The sequence below is a fragment of the Callospermophilus lateralis genome, chromosome 10 (genome assembly GCF_048772815.1).
Source record: "Callospermophilus lateralis isolate mCalLat2 chromosome 10, mCalLat2.hap1, whole genome shotgun sequence".
NCBI lineage: Eukaryota > Metazoa > Chordata > Mammalia > Rodentia > Sciuridae > Callospermophilus > Callospermophilus lateralis.
Window position 1 is genome coordinate 85,051,083 of NC_135314.1, and position 12,137 is coordinate 85,063,219.

General features: G+C 36.3%; 1 protein-coding gene across 8 annotated transcripts in view; it reads right to left on the bottom strand.

The window, feature by feature from the left end:
- Nucleotides 1-12,137, bottom strand: part of Fxr1 (FMR1 autosomal homolog 1) — a 73,206-nt gene that overhangs the window by 41,856 nt on the left and 19,213 nt on the right. For 7 of the 8 annotated variants that reach the window (XM_076867779.2, XM_076867782.2, XM_076867780.2 and 4 more), the window contains exons 2-3: nucleotides 6,864-6,916; nucleotides 5,047-5,140 (exon numbers count right to left, since the gene is read on the bottom strand). In XM_076867779.2, the coding sequence (XP_076723894.1) occupies nucleotides 5,047-5,140; nucleotides 6,864-6,916 (147 nt within the window). Of the gene's footprint in view, nucleotides 1-5,046; nucleotides 5,141-6,863; nucleotides 6,917-9,556; nucleotides 9,640-12,137 lie in introns of all 8 variants that reach the window. The other variant, XM_076867778.2, reaches the window with a different exon arrangement.

Genomic DNA, 12,137 nt, shown 5'->3' on the forward strand with positions numbered 1-12,137 from the left:
GTACCAAAAGTAAACAAACAAAAAGGGCTGGAAATGTAGGTCAGTGGCAGGCTCTCACTCCACCCCCATTCAATCCTCAGTACCACAGAGGGAAAATTTTCAAAAAGATTTCCTATATAGTAAACTACATGGGGGGCTGGGGATGTGGCTCAAGCAGTAGCGCACTTGCCTGGCATACGTGCGGCCAGAGTTTGATCCTCAGCACCACATATAAACAAAGATGTTGAAAAGTTCTCTCTCAAAAAGAAAACTACATGGGGCCCCGCATGGTGAGCACACACCTTTAATCCCAGTGGCTCAGGAGGCTAGGAGAGGAGAATCAGGAGTTCAAGACCAGCCTCAGCAATGGTGAGGTGCTCTAGGGCCAGGGATGTGGCTCAGTGGTCAAGTACCACCCCCCCACACCCCACCCCACCCCCCCACACCCCACCCCCCCACCCCCCCCCACCCCACCCCCCCCCCCCGCCGCCCCAGTTCACTCCCTAGCACCATTTAAAAAAAAACCCACAGGAGTACTCTTGCCCCTCTCCCAGTGCCAGGAGCCAGAAGGATTCCAAGTCCTTTTCTTTCCCTTTTAATAAAATTCCTGCTCTCTTCCTTTAAATTAAAAAATAACAACAAAAACTTCATGGACAAGTGCAGTGGGATGCACCATAAATCCTATCTTCTTCAGATGCTCACAGGGATTGCCTGACTAAAGGAGGATGGGGCCAGCCTGAATAACAACACAGCAGGACCCAATTCCTCATGCTTGAAAAATAAAGAGCTGAGGCTCATGCCCAGCAAGCATGAGGCCCTGGTTTGATTCCCAACACCAAAAAAATGAGAAGACTATCAACCAAAAACTTCAATATGCATGGCTTTTGATCCAGCGACTGAACTTGTAAGGATCAATACTAAAAATCCCAAAATATGAACTATTTTGTTCATACTGAAATAAAAAATAGTAGTTCCAATGTCTAACTGTCCAATTTTTCACAACTGAAAAAATTATACACTCTGCACATGCAAAGGAAAAACTGTGACTGCAATAAAAGCTAAAAAATGAGATTTAAACTCAGGTGACAAGCACACCTACACAAATTGGATAGATTCGATTTCTGCTTTATATAATTGTCATTTCATGTTTTATATATTAAGCTTTACTACTCTGAATTTAAAGGGAGGGGTAGTAAGTTTTCAAAAAGCTACCTTGTTCAACAAACAACCAGAATTTCTAAATGGCCCAGGACATTAAATAGATTCCTAACAAATGGTGGGAAAAAAAACAAGCAAACATGGATGATAACTAACATGTGGCTTAAATTTTTTTTTCCTTATATTTTCCTAAGTGAAGAAAAAAATCTTGAATTTTTTGTCATGATTCACAAAAGTAGCAAATTTTATCGGAGCCAAATTATTTTTAAAATTTTAAAAAATAAAAAACCAAAGTAAAAAGAAAGAATCTAGGATTCTTCATTTCTAAACTATTCAATCTCCAATACCCCTGTTTTTTGCTCATAGTTTGGGGAGGAAGGTCACATAAGATAATAGGAACAAGAACAGGCTTCCACGGATTTGAACTAGGATGAGATACTGATATCCTCAGTACCTCATTAAGACTAGCTTTTTTATTTAAGACCTTCCCTACTAATAAGTGTCTGGACAACAACCAAAAAGTATAAAAAACACTATCTCAAAATTTACCTCCACACATTTCTAATTCTAGAAACTTCCAAAATAACTAAGACATTCCTCACTTGATCTCTCATTTTTTATTCTGTAATTCCAGGAAAAAAATTTCATAAAAATGTTTGAAAAATAAAGAAATCAAGCCTCTTCCATACTTTTAAAGATACAATAGAGAAAATTTTTTCATTACAGTCTAACTCCAAATGAACAGGGTACAATAATCTGCTACATCACTGCCATAATCCTTAGTGCCCATCAAGTACCTACCTCAGGTTCCTTCATTTGCAACAGTTACTTCACCACTATTTCCTTGTGTCTCTCCACAGCACAGTGTCATTTCCCTCAAGAACACTAATACAACCAGACTACATTTACAGGTCTACTTACAAAACAAAGTTCTTAGTACCCTGACACAATTAAAACATAAATAATTTTGAATTAGCAAAAGCTAAAAAAAACACACATTGAACTTAGAATAATTAAAATCAAGGCTGAATTTTAAAATGGCCAGGAATTTAGGTTTTAGGTTGTCAGGGGTTTAATCACTATAATTTTGGTTTCCTGGTATAATAACTAGATTTATGAGAGGCTCAAAGGAAATTTATCACTAAAAAAGAAGAAGAATGATAATGGCAGATAAAAGTACTTAGAGCCAGGCTCACTGGCATACCCTGAAATAAAAACCAGGGACTCCAGAGGATCACAAACTGGAGGCCAGCCTCAGCAACTTAGCAAGACTTAGGCTGGGGATATAGCTCAGCTGGTAGAATGCTTGCCTAGCATGCACTAGGCCCTTGGTTCAATCCCTAGTACTACCACCTCCAAAAAAAAAAAAAAAAACCTTAGCAAGACTATTTCAAAATTTAAAAAATGGCTAGGGATATAATCTAGTGGTAAAGTGTCCCTGGGTTCAATCCCCAATATCTGGGTTAAAAAAAAAAAAAAAAGTGCTTAGAATTATGCAGCTGAGAAAGTATTGTGTTTATAGAGCCACTGAGACAGGCCAAGCATGGCAGCACACACTACAATCCTAGAAAGTGGGTGATATAGGAGGATGGAAGTTCAAAGCCAGCCTCTACAACTTAAGAAAACCCTGTCTCAAAAAATACAAAGGGCTTGGGGATGTAGCTCAGTGTTTAAGCACCCCTTAGTTCAATCCCTAGTATACCCCACACCCACCCACCCATCCCCCCACACACCCCCCCCCACACACACACACACAAATTGAGATAGGAAGGGGAATGCAGCTCACTAGAGTGCTTGCCTACTAGCATGCACAAAGGCCCTGGGTTTAGCTCTCATTACCAGAAACAAACATTTAATTAGTTAAAAGAATTCTTACCCTACCAGCTCACCTAACAAACATTTCATAAGTTAAAAGAATTCTTACCCTACCAGTTCACCTTCTTAATTCTACATCAACTAAGCACAGAAGAAACTTCAGAATGACTTCAATACTATCAAGCTAACTTCTTGGGGGAAAAACTTAGCAAATTTAAGTATCTATGAGGAATATCACAAATTAAACCAAAAAACTGAATCTTCAATATCCATTACACTCATCATTGCACTTTTTTGTCCCCTGGGGGACAAGAGCGAGGGGAGGGGGTAGTACTGGGGATTATGAACAAAGCATTATACCACAGAGCTATATTCCCAGCCTTTTTTATTTTGAGACAGGGTCTCCCTAAGTTGCTCAGTCTGGCCTCAAATTTGTGATCCTTCTGCCTCAGGCTTCCTAGTAATTGAGATTACAGGCGTGGGACACCATGTCTAGAGTTTCGTTTTCAACTTTCTTTATTAGGTAACAGCAGACATGGCATACTTATCAAGATCACTGAACACTGAGCCAGGTGCCAAAGTAATGCATATAACCAATAAAGCTGGAAGCTGAGGAGAGAGGATCACAAGTTCAAGGCCAAGACCCCCATTCTCAAAATAAAAACTTAAAAAGGAATGAAATGTTGCTCAATGGTTAAGTACTGCTGGGATCAATCGCCAGCACCCAAAAAACAAACAAACAAACAAACCCAAAGAGTGAGCAGAGAGAAAGCTATTCAAAATCTATTAAAGTGCTGTGAGAAATAGCAGGTCAGGTGGGCCATTTTCAAAATATAGTATTCAGCCTTAACTGGATCCAAATGTAGCCATTTTAATTACAGCCATTCCCTTTGACTGCCTCAATTTTAAAATTAGCCAACTGCATAGACTATATCTGAGTCCTCCAATCAAGGCGAAAGACATCACTATGTTAGGTATATTAACCAGGGAACATTCCACCAGGTAAGCTTGCTAGCCAGGTTCTATTAAGAAGTAAAAGTTTGCCTTGCCCACCCACTTTCAAGCATGTGACTGATTTCTTACAATACCTCATTATTTCTAACAATGTTAAAAAAAAAAAAAAAAAGGAAGAAAGAAACAAAGGGGACACTATAAGCCCACATCTGTAATTCCAGCAACTTGGGAGGCTGAGACAAAAGGATCATAAGTTCAAGGTCTGCCTCAGCAACTCAACAAAACCCTGTCTCAAAATAAAAATAAAAAATAAAAATGGCTGAGGATGTGGCTCAATAGTTAAGTATACCTGTGTTCAATTCCTAATACAAAAAAAAAAAAAATGTACAAATGAGACCTATTTGGGAGGGGAAGAAAATGTAAAACATGGACAGTATTTTTTCTATTAGATGTGATTTCCTTTCTTTTTCTGAACTTTCAAAAATTTTATCCAGACATTGAAAATACTCCACAAGGCAGTTCAAATAATTACATTTCAGATTACATACAAACTATATTAACAATCATAATTAATAAAGGATAACTACAAAAATTTTAAGATACTGAAGCAACAATCAAAAGAAGCAAAACAGCCAGGCATGGTGGTGCATGCCTATAATACCAACAAGTCAGGAGTCTGGGGCAAGAGCCCCATTAATGTAGCAAGGTTCCAATAATTTTGTAAGAATCTGTCCCCAAAAAAATAAAATTAAATGGGTTGTGGATGTGGCTCAGAGGTTAAGCACCCCTGGGTTCACTCCCTGGTACCAAAAAAAAAAAAAAGGCAGAAAAACAAAAACTATAATAACACCACATAGTTCTGTGCCAGACTGTTTTAAAATCGATTCAAATGCACTATAATCCTTAATGTTCAAATTATTTTAATTTTAGTGATAAAAGAAACCTGATCAAGCTCACACAGCTAAAAACAACAGAGCCAAGATACGAATCCAATTCTGACTCCAAGTCTCAAGTATCACTACATTTCCAAGAGAAAGGAATTAGATTTGTATTCTATCAGCTAAAAACATTTTCCTAAGAAAATATTTTTTTAAAAACAAAAAGTTGGCACCACAAGAAAAGAAATTTAAATACACATACCTCTACTTCATCTCCTTCACTAATTTCTTTTTTTATATCAGGAGGTGGTGGTAATCTAACTTCATTAAATGGAACCTGGCGTTCTGGTTGCCAACTGAAGGATTAGAAAAGGAATGAATTTTAAAATACATATTCTAACAGCATCTAAAATGGAAGCTATATAGTCTATATTTAATGCCATATATTTCCAGGTTAGCTTTTCATTTAATTTTCCCTAAAGAGGAAAAAAACATATTAATACTATAATTTCTTAAATAATTTCATTGAGGTAGAACAGATTTTACATGACTCAATGAAATTTATAAATAATCAACATTGATAATAGTGTATTACTTTCCAAATTACTCATTGTTAAGAATGGTTTACGGCTTTATTCTGCAAATAAGAGACGAAGTTTAGAGTAACCACTAAGGTTTGAAATAATGTAACATTTACACAGCTGCCAAAAAAATGGTGGGATTAATTTATTTCAAACACAACTATGTGATTTGTCAAAAATTATAAAGTTTCACAGTAGGTTTACAAAATAAAAACTACATGCACATGCTCACAAGTACCAAAAAAAAAAAAAAAAACAGCAATTTAGGTGGGACATTTAGCTCAGGAATAAAGTGTGTGCCTATCATGCACACAACGCTGGGCTTGATCCACAGCATTCAAAAAAAACCAAAATTTTAAAGGCAATTTTTTGAATAGTTGAATTACAAAACATTTCATATTGTCCTTTTCAATTTATCTTTTGTATAATGGATACATACATTATAATTAGGACCTAGGAAAAATGTGGTCTTTCTTTATAACAAATACGAATATACTAAATTACTCATTTAGCTGTTGTTCACTTGATAGGTTCTGTTGTATTTTAAGATGAACTGATAAAGCTATAAACATTTTTCCCTACTCTTAAATTCTCACAGGTTATATGCCTGGAATGTATACCAGCATATAAAAATGTTCTAAGGCCTTTATCTGCCAAAGCTGGGTAAAGCAACAGTTGCCAAATACAAAACTGGAGTGTACTTCCTTTTCAAAGGAAGTACACTCCAGTTTTGTCAAAATGGTAGATGCTCAAAGAGAGACATCATCTCAATACTGCTTTCTATATGAAGCAGCTGGTAGACAAACATCTTTTATTATTATTATATTGTGTGCATAGTGCTTGGGGAATTGAACCCAGGACCTCCTGTAACAAGCACTCTACCAGTGTGCAAAATCCCCCAGCTTCAAGCAAAGACCTTTTCAGGCAGTACCAGAAGCAGCTTAAAAGTGGAATTTGAACAGTTCTTTCACTGTCAATTAAATTGTGCTCTTTTATAAGTCTTCTCAACCAAGCCTAGCTTACTGTCTTACTCACTTTAGACTGCCTAGCCCTTATAATATTTGTAGAATTAGTTCATATTGATTAAAACCAAGCAGTTAAAGTGGTCTGATATTTTCTCTAATATTAGTCATTTGGAAGGACTTTTACAGTATCATTTCAAAATTCTGGGATTACAATTTAAGCGTATTACAATATCACTTGATGTTGCATTTATTTTCTACAAAAACAACTTACTGAATCAAATCCATACATGTTTTGCAAAGACAAAGGACTTGGTGTGTGGGGGGGGGGAGAACAAAAAAAAAACAAAACTAGGAGCAGAAAAAGGAGTGAAAGGTTACTAAAATTGGGCTTATTTGAACTCATAAGGTGATCAAGCACCCAATGCACTTCCACTTAAAAACAAAATCATTTGGCTTACTGGCAGTAGGAACATGCAAACACAGATTAGTACTTCCACTCTATAAAATTAATCTTTGTTGAAAAAAAAACTTACTTATTTTCAAAAACAACTGTTAGGGAATCTTCATGAACATCTTTGATAAATCCCTGCAGAGAAACAAAACATTAAAATCTCATCATTATTGTTAAACATTACATAATCCTATAAAGCTACAATTAGCTATGAAGACAATGTAAAATTCTTAAAAGAACATAGGGTTTTCAATTTAGGCAGGTATGGGTTTCAGTTTCATCTCCTTTTGTGCAATGTATGATGTTTAAGTACTTAAATTCTCTGAACCACACTTTTAATATAGTACCACCTATCTTGAATTCAGCAAAAAATACATGTTCATCCTTGGATTATATGTTCTGACTCAATAAGTCAGAATTTAGTGCTGTGACTAGAGTACAGTGTTTTGAATTATGTCTAAGAGTCAAGGTCTGTAATCTGGTGCCAGAATTTACCTCAGTTCTAACACTTGCATATTCTTGGGCACAGTTTAATAGTTAATTAGGTATCTTACCTCATAAAACTATAAATTAAATAAATATCCAACACAACAAGTGACAGAGTAAGAACAATTAAATTATGTCATAAATATTAAATTGTAGCCACCTAAAGTATAAAGGCATTCTGAATAGTAGCTTTAACAGTATCTTTTCTATCTACTCTCTTTTCCCTTTCCTTTAAAAAAAAAAAAAACTGTTAAAGCCCAGCATGATAGCTTACCCAAGGACTTCAAGTTCAAGGCCAGCCAGCAACTTAGTGAGACCCTGTCTCAAATTTTAAAACAAAAGGACTGGGGACACAGCTCTATGGTCAAGAGTCCCTGGATTTAATCTCCAGAACCAAAAGAAAAAAATAATGAAAAACAATTTAAATATTTAACTAATATTTAAATATCTATTATATTTCAGACACTATTCTGAGCAAATTAAATTACAAAACAATGACAAGCATGATGATACCTCTGTAATCCTAGAATTTCTGGAGGCTGAGGCAGGAAGACCCCAAGTACAAAGCCAGCCTCAGCAATTCAGTGAGGCCTTAAGCAACTTACCAAGATCCTATTTAAAAAAAAAAAAAAAAAAAAAAAAAACTGGGAATTTGGCTCAGTGGTAAAGTGCCCCTGGGTTCAAAAAGCACAAAAAGATTGGTCTGGGGCTGGGGATATGGCTCAAGTGGTAACGCGCTCGCCTGGCATGCACGGGGCACTGGGTTCCATCCTCAGCACCACGTAAGATAAAATAAAAAGATGTTGTGTCCGCCAAAACCTGAAAAATAAATATTGAAAAATTCTCTCTCTCTTAAAAAAAAAAAAAAAAAAAAAAAAAAAAAAGGGTCTTTTCTAGTACAAAAAGAAAAAACATGCAAACATATTTACACATACGTATGCATGTATATATATGTATATATGTACATGAAACAATCTGTCAGTGATTAAAAACCCAAAAGCAGATCAACCCCAGAAAATCTTTGAAACTGAAGGAAGTCTAAGAGAACATAAATAACAGTTGCGATTATCACTATTTTAATAACTTAATATGACCAGGGGCAGAAATGTAAGTAATCTCCTAGTTCCGTCCTGTCATATTTGCTACTCAACTGAATTATCTTTGTAATTTCTCCCTTTTCTCTTCTACAGTCCCAAACCTTTTATCTTATCTGCTTTGTGCTACAGCATATTTCCATGCAAATAGCTTCAGGAGTCCTAAAACTCAGGATTACCTCCCGTTTCAAGAGTGCTAATAACCACCAGGTGGTGGCACAGGCCTGGAATCCCAGCTACATGGGAGGCTGAGACAGGATGGCCATGAGTTCAAAGCCAGCCTCAGCAATTCAGCAAGGCCCTTAAGCAACTCAGTAAGATCATGGCTCCAGTTCTGATCTTCAGACAGTTTTTTTGCTAAATTGCTAGGCTAGCCTCAATTGTGCACTCCTCCTGCCTCATCCTCCCATGTAACTGGGATTCTCAATTTTTAAGAAATATTTCAGGAACTGAAATTTTCCAAGTTCATAAATATTAATTAGTAAATCATCTCTTACCATCAGATTCTAGTCATATTTTCAACTCTCACTAACACTTCCAATCCTTCAAAAAGAAACTTGAGTTTGGACAGTGAATCTTATCTTTCTAGTGTCTGTATAATAGAATACAAATCAGAATTCCAAACCAACAGAAAATTCTGGTAATCATAATAAATTTTTTTTAAATCAATCTAAAAATCCATGCTTAGCCCATCGTGGTGGGGCAGGCCTACAATCTCTAAGGATGAGGTAGGAAGATTTCAAGTTCAAGGTCAGCCTCAGCAAGTTAGGGAGACCCCTTTCTCAAAAAAAAAAAAAATGAAAAGGGATAAGGACTTGGCTCAGTGGTTAAGCACCTCTGGGTTCAAACCTTGGTGTGTGTGTAGGTGTGTAGGTGTGTTTGTGTATGGGGACACGGGGGAGGGGGACAGAGGGAAGGAAGGAAGGAAGACCATGCTTAATCACTCCCCCACAAATATTTTACACCCCTGAATGTGTCAATTTCGCACATTTATACAAACTATAAACAAACCTTTAGAAATCCATCCTTATTGGTAACTTCTTTCCACAGTAAGAAACAATAGATTAAGGTAAACAGACCATTCTCAAAATAAAAATGTAAACAATAAATAAATAAATGAAAAATACTCAACATCTTTAGCCATCAGGGAAATGCAAATCAAAACTACACTGAGGCCAGGCAAGATGGTGCACACCTGTAATCCCGGCATCTTGGGAAGCTGAGGATCAGGTAGGAAGATCACAAATTCATAGCCAGCCTCAGCAGCTTAGTGAGATCCTGTCTCAAAAAATAAAAAAGGGCTGGAGATGTAACTCAGTGGTAAAATCCTCCTGGGTTAAATCCCCTATACCCTCAAAAAAATAAAGCTGAGATTCCATCTCAGTTTAGTCAGAATGACTTATCAGGAATAAACATTTTTTAAATACTGGTAAAAATAGCAATACTAGTAAGGATGCACAGACAAGAGCAGGAGGATCTTAACATATACACTGTCGATGGGAATATAAATTACTACACATCCACTATGAAAAAGCATGAAGATTCCTTTAAAAAAGAAAAACGAAAATGACCTACTGTATTATCCAACTATACCACTCCTACAAAAAAGGCCTACATACCATATTTACAGAGCACTATTCACAACAGCCAAGTTATGGAATCAGTTTAAATGCAACAGATGAATGTGGTTTATATACAATATAGTATTATTCAACCACAATGATGAATGAAACAATGTCGTTTGCAAGAAAATAGATGAAAGTGGAGATCATCACTTAAAGTGAAATAGGCCAGACACAAAGCAGTATTGCAAGTTTGCTCTCATGTGAAATCCAGAAAAAAAATGCTTTGAGTAAATAATGACATAAAAGTAGAAGGGGGAGAGAAAGGGGACCAAGGGAAAGAAGGGGTAATGGTTAGGAAGGAAGCAGGGGAATTGTCAAAGGAGGGGTAAGCCATAGGGAGAGTGGATATGCCATAATGAAACTCATTAATTAGTATAATTAATATGTACTAATTATAACTTAAAATTGCTTGGAATATGCCCCCTCACCCAAATAAAAGACCCAATACCTAGTATTTAAGTATCTTAAGACATTTTTACTAGTAGGCAACAACTTTGGAGGCTGAAGCAGGAGGATTCAAAGTTCAAGACCAGCCTCAGCAACTCAAGGAGATCAGTCTTAAAAAAGAAAAAGGGGCTGGGAATGTAGCTCAATGATACAACACCCATGGGCTCAATCCCCTGTTCTGAGAGGGAAAAAAACATTTATAATATAATGAAAAATTCCTTATGTTCTACTCGTCAAATCCTAATTCATAGGCATAAGATATTTACTATGTCCCCACTGCCCACAGAGTTGGGGGATTGAATCCTAAGGTCCCCTACAATCTAGGCAATTGCTCTATGACTGTGCTACACACACAGTCCCAGACCTAAGTACTTCTAACGACCAGATCTCTAACACTTAGTCCATTTAAATAATACAGGCACTATCTATTTTTTAGGTTTTTAGGTGGACACAATATCTTAATTTTATATTTATGTGGTACTGAGGATAGAACCCAGTGCCTTGTGCATGCTAAGGGAGCACTCCACCACTAAGCCAAAACCCCAGCCCCCAGCGCCCCCGCCGTACACACACACAGGCACTATTTTTTAAGGTGCTTTGGTGTTCTCCAAGCCACCAGAACAATGCTAGGTTGTCATCTGTACAATAGACCCAAAAAAGTCAGGGTTGGGTCTTTAGCAAAAATCACTGTCAAAATGCACCGTTAACAATAGCCACATTTGTCTGCACATGGCACAGAAAGGCTTTAAGCCTTTCATCTGGCCCAGAACTCGATAGACCCCTCCTTATCATCAGTTTCACTTTCTACAATTTTACTTACCCAACTGTCGATTATAATCCAAAACTCTTAAATGGAAAATTCCAGAAATAAGCAATAAATTTTGAATTCACTTTCTTGAAAAGGTATCTATATAAAAAAATAATAATACTATCCAGTTTCAGGTATCCAATGGGGAACTCTGATCATACATCATGATAATAAGACTACTGTGTTTCTCAAAACTTTTCACGTTTTTTTCTTCCCATACATATACAAACGGGAAAGGTTCCAAAGCATCATTATGAAATGTTCACTTTAGTCACTTATTTAGCCCAATATCTGGTTAGAATGGATACTCTTAACTATAACTTAATTAATAAGGCAATATAACACATCTGAAGGGTGATCAAAATCTTAAAAATTTTATCCCCATGTCTGATTGAACAAACAAAAGCAAACAGGACTTCACACAAAGGAATACCATGAATTGAAATGTACACTGAAGAGGGCAGTTGGACAAAGTAGCAGGAATCCCTGAGCAGTGGGGAACTCTAAGTGAAGCTTTTCAAATGCAATCTACCCTAAAACAGAAATTAAAGGAAAACATTCCTTATTGATACAGTGAGGCAGAAAATTAATCAAAAATCAATACACTTACAGATGTAAAAAAAAGTTTTAAACAGTAAGCTGAAAAAATAAAAGAAAAAAGGTATTCTATTCACACCAAAAATTTACTCACTGAGTAAATCTTACTAAGGCCCTCAATAAAAATTGGAATGGGATATCATCATGTTAAGGGAAGTACAGGACCTATGTGAAGAAATCTTTGAAACACTTGTGATTATAAATGAAAATTTAGAAAAACAAAGCACCATCTTCTTATATAAGTTTTGATAATGTAAGTTTCCAAATGCACCTAAACTTAACCTATAATTTCCATGGAA